This window comes from Malus domestica, chromosome 07 (assembly GCF_042453785.1).
Source record: "Malus domestica chromosome 07, GDT2T_hap1".
Classification (NCBI taxonomy): Eukaryota; Viridiplantae; Streptophyta; class Magnoliopsida; order Rosales; family Rosaceae; genus Malus; species Malus domestica.
Window position 1 is genome coordinate 2,018,037 of NC_091667.1, and position 11,109 is coordinate 2,029,145.

Genomic DNA, 11,109 nt, shown 5'->3' on the forward strand with positions numbered 1-11,109 from the left:
CATCATATAGGTTGGGTGGCAATGGGCCTCAAGGCGGACCAACATAACTGAGCACAAGATTGCATAGCCCTAGGTAGAAACCGAAAACTTGGTACGTTTACTATGATTAAAGTAATTGATTAATGTGACTTGAGAATAACATTGTGCTTCGTTGGTTCTTTGATATGTTACATACTATGATTTGCGGTATTATGTGAAACAGAGTGATTTATATGATGGATGAATTGGAAAGTATCTGTGTGAGAATGGGTTACATGTGTGTATGAAAGATGATAATTGTTGTTTGACGTAAGGTTGATGTGTAATATGGTGCATTATGATTTTCTGTTATAAGTATTTTACGGAAAGATTAGAGTTGACGATTGGTGAACTACGAATGGCTTGATCCCTTTTGAGAGTATGTAGGCAGTCTAACGAGGAGGTTAGATGCATCCATAAAGTATAAGAAAAATTATCACGAAATTCGAATCTTGAGTTATGCATTGTCCATATCCCGAAGGCGGTATGTGAGTGATACGGGTATTTGGTAACGTCACGTGTCGATCCTGGACGTATGTCGGGATCGGGGTATGACACCTACCTAATCACGTGTTTAATTGAATTGGTCACATGTATTAAGAAACATGATTCAATTAACTCATATTCGAGGACAATATCAATAAGATTATCCATAAGTAAAACATACACCAAACTTGAATCCAAGAACATGGGAAAATGTTCACAAAGTAAACCAAAGTTACGAGGGTGGATTCGGCCAACAAGGCCATTCATGTCAAAATTCTACTCTTCTAACGTTGTTTGGTGGAGCAAAATTAGTCTCACATGTTGACTACTAGAATGGTACTTCTTAACAACATTGGTAAGGGCACGAACATGTGCATAACCATTGATCTATTCCATCGAGATGGAAGTAGATTCTATAGGGTTAAGGTTTGGGAATACTATCCCTTATTCTTGAAGTTTTAGGTCTTAGGTGCCAATGATCATGCTTTGGGCATGATGCCACACCTTGGCATGCCCTGATTCTACCATATGTTTGTGGTAGTAATCAGATTCGAGAATTTGGTAAACTTCCGCTTTCTACACTTGTTGCTTCAGGGGCGAGTTAGAAACATGGAAGGACGAGACAAGTATTCTCTAGTCAAAATTTGATCGGATTTATAAACTTCGGAATTGTACTCATTCATGGACGTAATCATGATGTACTTCGGGCAATATTTTTCATGATTAGACGGTCCATAAGAGCAAGCCAAAGAGCCACGGAATCCTCGTTCAGGAGATACTTTCATTGGTAATGCTTCGGGCATAAGTCTTCGAATGAAGATCATAGCGGAGGCTTATTCAGCTCTTCCATGCCATTGTTGGCTTCAATGGTTTCTTAGCTACCTTAATACTCAAGTAGAGATTCACGTCTTGTATCCCACATAAAGTGGTTTTTAATAGAAAACGTCCATATCAGGAAAATCAAACTTGTGACGGTTCGACAATCCACTGAATTGGAGGGAACAAGATTATGATTGGTGTTATGGGAATGAATCATCCATAAGCATCAAAGTTAGAACATTCGAGTTCTAAGACATGATTTTCATGAAAAATGTCGGGCTTTCATGGGTGTATTGTTTTATGAAAACTTCAAGTTTCAAAGGCATTAAATTTGAAACTACAGGTTCAATTTAGTTTATGAATGTTTAGTTCAAAAAATAAAGGTTCCTGCAAGAACACAGAATGCAATATGTTGATTTAAGTGTAGTGAATTTGAGTTGCTTCAAGAACAAGTGTGAGCGCTTCGGGACTACGAAAGTGAGTTAACGGTTCAAAGTATAAAAATAAATTATTGAATCGTTAATATCCAAAAGTGGGCTTCAGGTCAATAATTTTGGATTAATTATCAAATTAATGGACTACATGTCACTTTTAATTAATTCAATAGATTGAGACCATTCGGGGTCGATTATAGAAGCAAAAATAATAATAACATTTGGGTTAAAATTATTTAGAATGCTAAAAATTAGCATTGGATTGAAAAATATAGCCCCAAAAATAATTTGGGCTCGGGTTGGCTACAATATGCAGCCCATGGATGGTTTCAGGCCACGGGCCGAGAGCATGGAGCCCAGCAGCAGCAGTTGCTGGCTCTTTGGGCTAAATGAGGGGCATGGATCAGGCCCAACGAAATGCTGGTCTGCGGGTTGGCTGCATGAGAGCAGGCCACGGGCTGAGGGGGACAAAGGGCCCAACAACAAACTGCTCGGTTAAATGGGCTGAGAGAGAGGCACGGGTGTAGGCCCAACAAAAATGTTGGCCTGGGTTGGTTCCGAGAAGCCCAGCCGAAGTTGAGTTTCTATGTTTTGGGTCTGAGGCAACCTAAGCCTAGCAGCCCAAGCTGCTGGCAAGCAGGTCAAGACTAGGGCGAAGCCCAGTGAGTTCACAAGCCAAGGGACATGGGACAATGGGCCAAAATCTGTTGGTTTTGGGCTTAGGGACTGCAAGCCCTTTAAACAGAGGTAGGCTGAAAGGCCTAGTGGTCTAGGTTAGCGCAGCAAAGCCCTAAGGCTGCTGCCGTGAAGGGTCCAAGGTGTCCGCAGTGGTGGTGCCGCAAGTGCCTATATATTTTTTTGACATAATTAGGGTTTGAAAACCCTAAATTTCTTCTAATTTATTTTATATAATTTGACTCACAAATTCCACATAGAAAATATAATTGCATATTGCATGAACAAATATATATATTGACAAAATATATGAAACATATACAATATATATATCGAAAGGTAAATATAAATGTAGAGGGTTCATGCATAATGGGGAATGTTTTCATGCTTCAAGGTCGTTTCAAATATCTTACTTTATTTTAAGCGTACCTGATTGGCAAAAAACTACAAAAACCTTTGAATTTGTAGAAGATCCTTCTTAGAAAGCCGGAATTGCATCTTGAATGCGTTGTATCACGTTCAATACAGGAAAATTAAATTGAATCAATAGCATGTAGATCAATTCAAAATAATAAATTAATCACAAAAAGAATGATTAAAACGTAATACTCCCCTAATTGAAGAATAAACTTTATTTAGCGCAGCGTTAAAAGCGTGCTGATAACGTGTTGTAAGCATAATTTACTGAACAATTATGGAGGCCATAGAGAGGGAATGTGCGGCATAGAGAGAGAAGAGAGAGATGTGAAATTGTGAGGTGTGTTTTATTCCACCCCATTGTGCCTTTAGTTATAGTAGTAGGATAGGTAAAATCATTTCCCTTTAGGATTACAATATTTAATAGGTAATCAACTCCTAATAGGACTATAAAATACATTCTCATATCTACTAGGATTTACACAATCACATTCATAATTTAATAAGACTGCAACATTAGTGTTATTCTTAAAATTGCCAACAATTGTAAGAATTTGTGTTATATCGTATCTTCGACCAAAAAATTTACATATTATAGATTCTAGTATAAAAGGGAATATTTTTGTTCACCACCCTATTTATTACCGTTCGATGAATTTAAGTTTCGAGCTTTATATAGTGGACATACACACAAATCTAGGGATGTCAATTCTAACCGTTAAACCCGATAACCGTGGATAACCGTCCGAATTGATTGGATTTGGATATGAAAATTCGGGTATGGTATGGATATGGGGAAAAACCGTGAACTTTATTCGGTTATGATTTTGGATATGGTTATAGGGGTCCTCAATCCGTATCCGTCCCCGAATCCGACCCAAATATATTTTATATAATATAATTTTATTCAATTCACCGAACTCTTCCTATACTAATTCATTATGCATGCATCAAACCCTATACTAACTTTATTTTGCACCATGCATGGGGCATACCAACAACCTCATCAATTCAATACTCTTATTATTATACTCAACCAAATTAATTCATTGAATCATTTTATATATCAATTATCAAATGTTACAAGTTTATCAGATTCATCTCTATTCAAGAGTCTCACTATCAAGAAATTGGTGCATGTTATCATGAACAACTTCAAATATATTGTTATGTTTTTTGTAATTGGATGTTGCTATTTAATAACGGAATTAGTATCTACTAAAATTTATAATGCGTCAATTGGATGAATATAATTTTTTTTGTTTTTTGACGAAGATGGATATAATCGATAACTGATTGAAAATCCGTTACCCGATGGATATGATTATGGATAATCCCCGATGGTTAATTTGCGGTTATGGATATGATTAATTTTCGTGGTTATGAGGATGGATATAGCATTTCTGTCCCCAAACCGAACCGTTGCCATCCCTATGACAAATCTTAAAATTTAGACTCATAGAATAATAATAAGTTGGATACGTAGTTAGCATTACCAACACTTGAAGATAATGAACAAAAATACACCTGTAGTATTAATGTTAGCATACGGTATTTATTACAATAATTTAATACACCACAAAAAAAAAAAAAAAAAACCCACCGAAATGATAATGATGTATTGAAGTTAATGGTTGTGTGCATCCTACTAATTGAGTGCAAGTAATAAAATATGCATCTTTATCCATTATCTTAGGTGTAGCAGCTTCCTCGTGGAAACGGAAATGAGCGAAGAAAGATAGCTAAAAAGATGGGAGAACAAGTGGTGCATTTCAAGTCCCACGCAAATTATAAGAATTAACCTGTTGTGGTCATCATCTTGAAATGGACAATTTTTTTAGGTGGGAAGCTAATCATGACCAAGAACACTAATAATATAAAGTTTTCAAGGAAGTGGGTGGTTTGTAGGAGAGCAATTTCAACGGTACGAGTACACAACTATCACGGAGTAGTTTAGTAGTTGTAGATGAATTTTAGGCTCGTGTTTCACACGGTACATTTTGAATTCGACTCCTAGTACTGGTGAGTGGGGGCCAAATGAAGACTAAGATGCCTCTATGAGACCTCTAACCCTTGAAAGAATGAATTGTCGTGACAAAGTTACCAATTGGTCTCTCTTTGAAAAAAATAGTATGAACATACTATTATTTTGGCGTCATTTGCTATAATGATACAACGTTACTTGGATCTATAATAGTATACTTTTTGTCTTGTAAGAGAATGTATACTAGACTGAGTGGTCGAGGATGAAAAAAGGAATCTTGCTGAAGGCGGATTTTCCTTAGAAGTATACTTTTTGTCTTGTAAGTCATTCTCAGTTTGTAGAGTCAAGTTTTTAATGAGTGACTATTAAGTCCGAGAATCTTGCTGAAGGCGGATTTTCCTTAGAAGTCGGCCCTTCACACACACTTTTTGTTTGTCGGGTTGGATTATTTCATTTACATAATTAACTGCATGTGTTCTTAAATGACCCCAATCACTCCCAAAACACCACTCACATGGCATAACATGATTGGTGACTAACTTTTGTCTTATAAAAATGAGTGAGCTCTCATAACCTTTCCTGGGAATTTCATCGAAATTACCCAAACATTGAAAACAATCATTCTTTCTTTGGATCCAAAACCCAGAAGCCCTTTCATTCTTTCTTTCTCTCTAAAAAGACACCAAAAATATGCTAATACAATGAATACAATCAAAATGCAAATAATTAGGCCTTGTTTGGCAATTTTCTCTCTTCTCATTCTTTCTGGCTTCGCAACTCAAATCCATGGAAGCAAGCAATCGCAAGCACTTTCACAGCTCCACAGATCCAAATTGAAGAACGTCGCCCACATCGACAAGAGCCCCTTCGTGGCAATTCTTCACGCAAACGCAACCAAAACTCATCCTCAGGAAGGGTTGAAGGTGAAGGATAGGATCGTTAAATTGCCTGGACAACCCAACGTGAAGTTCTCTCAGTATGGTGGGTACGTTACGGTGGATAAAAAAGCCGGCCGTGCAATGTTTTACTATTTAGTTGAAGCTGAGCAAGCTAAGGATTCTTCACCTCTTCTTCTGTGGCTCAATGGAGGTAAATTACTATCCTACGTACCTGCAAATTGTAATATCAATGCCACCAGCTCAACTGATGATGTTATAATTTGTCATTTGCTGCGAAAGTTATGGGTGGTTAATTGTGATCTCTTTGTCTAAGTATACATTATTTTCCTTTATTTTAATTATTGGTGATTGATAGAAGTCGAAATATATGAAGTATTCCACTAAAATCCCAACTAAATAGCTGGCTTAAGCTTAGCCAAAATAGCTAGAGCAATATGCTCATTTTTCTGCAGTCAAATTCTAATTTCTAATCTCCTTTCTTAAAATTTTGATAAATTAATGTAAAATATCACTTGTTTAAAAACAAAATTCCAAAAAATGCTTCTTGTATGGTACTAGCTACTCCAATATATCTTTTTTTTCTGTATTTCCCCACTCTCTTTGTAGTGTTCCCACACCTTTGCATGATGGTTCCTAGTTTTTCTTCGGCCTGATATGATTATAAAAAGAATAATGTTTTATAGCTAATTATGTCCCTCAATTATTGATGCCCTAAACAATAATTTTCATTACCCAAAAGGTTAATTGTAATCAATTGCTTGTCTTGTAAATTTACATCATTAATTTTTTTCAATGATTTAGGCCTAACAACCACATATTGTATTGCGATAGTCGCACCAAACACACGCATGACTCTTTGTTAATCTTGACGTATGTGAAACTTAATGCAAATTCCCCAGAAGGCTAATCCTGGCACCTCTCCTTAATTTTCGGAAGGGGTGGTCCCTTGTGGAGGATATCTCGGCGCTCATGCTGAATCTAATACGTCTCTCTATTGGAAAATATACATAATATATATATGGACGTTGAAAAAGTTTGTGATTTGTATGTTGATAACATGCAGCTCAATTATACATCAGATAAATACATATAGGTTAGTTGTCCACATGCCACATGATCATTTTTATTTACACAATTGGGTTACCATCTTCTCCTTTCTACCAATGATTTGGCATAAGACTGTTGCCATACACCTAGTGTACTGGTATTTAAACGGTTAGATTGCAATTGTAACAATTCAATCATACAAATTTAGTCATCCAATGCACCGATGCATCTCATACACCAGTATATATAGAATTATCTTAGAACATCATTCTAGTTTAGTCTTACTAACTTCCACTTGCATCCTGTGTCAATTGGATCCAGTGACATAAATTACTAACTACTACTTTGATGACATTTTAATAATTTATTACCTATTAATTGGTACATATTAACTGACAATAATATAAGGTTGCCATTGCTTAATATTTTCACAGGACCTGGTTGTTCTTCTCTTGCCTATGGAGCAATGCTCGAGCTTGGACCATTCCGAATCCACAGCGATGGAAAAACACTTTACAGAAACAGATTTTCATGGAATCATGGTATATATTTAAAACACAATTACCAGACCTTAATTTATAAATCTTCAAAGTTTAATCTCTTTTTTTTCTTCAGCTGCTAATGTGTTGTTCCTTGAGTCTCCTGCTGGGGTGGGATTTTCATACTCAAATAGAACATCAGATTACGATGCAAGCGGGGATAGAAACACAGCTGCAGATAATTATGTATTTTTGGTGAATTGGTTGGAGAGGTTTCCTGAATACAAGGGCAGGGAGTTTTATATCTCTGGGGAAAGTTATGCAGGGCATTATGTACCTCAACTTGCACATACCATTCTCTACCATAATAAAAGGGCTAACAAGACCATTATCAACCTCAAGGGCATAATAGTATGTTCCTCTCTCTCTCTCTCTCTCTCTCTCTCTCAAATTGGGAAGTCCCAACTCTATGGCAAACAATTTTTTGTTTTATATATAAGCGATATTGGAGGGGGGGGTTTCGATACGGAACTATGATTGTAAGGGAAAATGCTCTTAATCAACTGAGCGAGTCCCTTAATTGGGAAGCACAAATCTATAGCAAATAATTAGAATTTAGACTTCATGTGGTTCTATGTTCTTGGATTCTTGGTAGTTGGTGAAAGTTGTAAAAAGGTCATAGGAAAAATGCCTGCATTGGAGGTGATTGGTCGCTCCTGGCAAGGGTTGACCAACTCCCACATTTGGTGGTGCAAAATGGTAGGCTATTTGTCATCATATAATCCCTTTTGCTCTTGGTTTTCCATAATTCTTGGTCTGGTCATCATGTTTGTTTTTTATGACTGGTGTTACCTTGCCTAATTTTAGTGGGTGGGTGGGAAATCTGCTTATTATATGCTTGACTATCACTTAATGAATTGGGTAAAAAAAAGGAAAAAAACTGAGAATTTATTGTATGAGAAAGTATTTCTGCACTTCTTTTTCATTAAGATCATCTCCAAACTTGGGCTAAAAGCCAAATTACCCCCTCAAACACTCTCCAACTCATGTTAAAATTTTAGGCTAAATGTCAAATGTTATTTCTGGGCCAAATACCCCACAGCTTTCCCCGGGGCTAAATACCAAATATTTATCGGAATTTAAATTTTTTTAGATTAAAATGTTCATAAAATTAATTTACAATAATCAACATATTTATTTAAAAAATTGATTTAAGAAAAAAATTAGCCTAAGTTAATAATTTCGGGCTAAAATTTTAGGACAGAAGGGTTGGAGCAGAAAAGATGTTTCTGGGCTAAAAGCTAAATTTTTCGGGCTAAAAAATTTGGCTTTTAGCCCAAGGGTTGGAGATGGTCTTATTTTTTATATTTTGCATTGGGACAAAAAATAAATAGATGCGTGCAACATGAAAAGGGGTTGCCAAAATCATTTTCCTTTTTTATAATCCGGAGCACTATGCTGGCCACTCGCTCTAATGGATGCGAGATTCATTGGCACATATTTATTTACTTATTAGTACCATATCCTAGGTCCATCAAATATATATTTACCATGTCGAATGTTTGTATTACAATTATCTAGTACGACGGTGTGATGGTTAACATCCAAATTTGTTGTCGCTATGACATGTTCAAAGCACTGGTGACAATGAAGCATATAAAGTTCGCTAAAATTTTGGCAACATTGCAAATACCCTATCTCACTTCTTTACTCAAAGCTTTCTTTAATTGTTACATGATGCAGATTGGGAATGCAGTGATCAATGATGAAACTGATACAAAAGGAATGTACGACTACCTTGCGAGCCATGCTATCATTTCAGATAAAACTGCAAATGATATTAATAAGTACTGTAATTTTGCACCTACTGTCACTACCGATCAGCATAAGGAGTGCAGTGATGCCACTGATGCTGCTGCTAAAGATACCTATTACGTTGACATTTATAACATCTATGCCCCTTCATGTTTGTCTACCAACCTCACTGCAAAACCCAAAAAGACTTCAGTAAGTTAAAACAAGACCCTAAAATTTTACCGCATATAGATATATGCAACTCTGCTAATTGCAAAACATAATCTTGCGTTAATATATTCATCGTGCAGATATTCAAATTTGATCCGTGTAGTGAGGACTATGCGTATGCATATTTGAATCGGCCTGACGTTCAACAAGCTCTCCATGCCAATGTCACCAAACTCTCTCACGATTGGGAACCATGTAGTGATGTTATCACATGGGGCGATAGCGCATCAACCGTACTACCTCTTTTACATGAGTTCCTGGAGAATGGACTTCGAGTGTGGATTTTCAGGTGAAGTTTCAGACTTTTTCTTGTTCGTATGTTATATATTCTTATAAATGCTATGCAATTTCAATACTTGAGGAAAAGGACATGCAGTTTTAGTGTTAGGAGTAGAAACGATCTTATTTTTATGAAAATATTGAATGCAGTGGCGACATTGATGGGAGGGTACCAGTCACTTCAACAAAGTATTCTCTTGACAAGATGAATCTTCCAGTAAAGACTGAGTGGCACGCCTGGTTCCTTAGTGGAGAGGTATTATTAGGAATTGGATCCACTCCTAACCTTAGTGTTCGGAGTTTAAGGATCAACATATCTAGACCGCATAAATTGAATCTGACAGTCTTCATTAACTCATTTTGTTGGCCCACCACACATAAACCAACATCTCTTATTTCTTTTACACACCAATCAACGGCCCAGATGTGTTAATCCTTAAGCTCCAGACACTGAGGTCCGAAGCGGATCCAACTCCGTAGTATTATACGACATTATTTATTTATTTTTTCTTTCTACTGTTCTTTGTTTCAGTAATTGAATTTTCAGAAGACCTTCAAAAGTCTTCATAAGTTCTATATGTGTCGTTGAACAGGTTGCTGGGTACACACAAGTGTTCGAGGGAGGCCTAACATTTGCTACAGTGAGACACGCAGGGCATCAAGTTCCAAGCTATCAGCCTGCAAGAGGACTTTCACTCATCAAGCACTTCCTTGATGGCACACCTCTTCCCGATACTAAAAGATATAACTAGCTAGCTAATTTCTCCAAATCTTTCTACCTATTCGACTGGCATTACCTTGTTAATAATTTTTTTTGGTCCACACAAGGTTAATTAATTGATTTGTCAAACTTCAAGTTGTAATTTATTGTTATTGAAATTAATAAAAGTTCACTGCAATTTTTCATGTCCTCTCGCTAGACTAATATCTCATGTAGAAATATGACTTCTTAGATTAACATTTACTTGATATACAAGGAACAGTAACTAAGGAGAAGAATCCAGAAGTAAGGCCGCTATTCTAACACCTCAGGATTACATACCTTGATTTATTTGTAGGATTATATGACGTTATGTAAGATCATATTCCTTTTGATTCTAAACTTTAGATCGCAAAGTTTAGAACCAAAAGGAATATGATCTTACAAACAAAATGATTACAAAATTTATTTTGTACACTCACTTTAGAAGCTCACAACAATTTTGGGGTACAAATTTTTTGATGATGTTATCTCTTCTCGCAGTGCAGGTATGTATAACAAGTTGCATGAGTGGAGTGCAACCTAATACCATCGGTTAGGAATTCTACGATAAGAGAAACTATATGAAAAAGATGAACTATAAAATCAATCATATAATTGTATTTATAGCACAACGGAAGGTATTTAACAAGGCGAATGATTACCTTTGAATATAGAAATTTGAGAGAGAAATTCTTGATTTTCGATTAAATAATATGATAAGATGAAAGCTACGAATTTCATACTTTCACTTGAATGTTATAAACATTAGATAATCTGAATTCACGAATCCACGATAAAAGTAATA

The 11,109-nt window shown here is 36.2% G+C and overlaps 1 protein-coding gene across 2 annotated transcripts; it reads left to right on the top strand.

The window, feature by feature from the left end:
• Positions 1 to 5,267: 5,267 nt before the first annotated feature.
• Positions 5,268 to 10,468, top strand: LOC103438456 (serine carboxypeptidase-like 40). 2 transcript variants are annotated; one of them, XM_029105095.2, is made up of 7 exons: positions 5,268 to 5,922; positions 7,214 to 7,321; positions 7,395 to 7,669; positions 9,002 to 9,265; positions 9,364 to 9,572; positions 9,713 to 9,818; positions 10,156 to 10,468. In XM_029105095.2, exons 1-7 carry the CDS (start codon positions 5,535 to 5,537, stop codon positions 10,312 to 10,314), a joined length of 1,509 nt encoding a protein of 502 aa, XP_028960928.1. In that variant the 5' UTR covers positions 5,268 to 5,534; the 3' UTR covers positions 10,315 to 10,468. The 2 variants fall into 2 exon arrangements, with proteins under 2 accessions (XP_028960928.1, XP_028960929.1); XM_029105096.2 differs by lacking the exon at positions 9,002 to 9,265 and having other exon boundaries at positions 5,346 to 5,922.
• Positions 10,469 to 11,109: the final 641 nt, after the last annotated feature.

Coding starts and splice junctions, on each gene's coding strand:
- LOC103438456 (XM_029105095.2), top strand. CDS start 5,535: ATGAATACAATCAAAATGCAAATAATTAGGCCTTGTTTGGCAATTTTC. Junction 5,923..7,213: donor TCTTCTGTGGCTCAATGGAG/GTAAATTACTAT, acceptor ATATTTTCACAG/GACCTGGTTGTTCTTCTCTT. Junction 7,670..9,001: donor TCAACCTCAAGGGCATAATA/GTATGTTCCTCT, acceptor TACATGATGCAG/ATTGGGAATGCAGTGATCAA.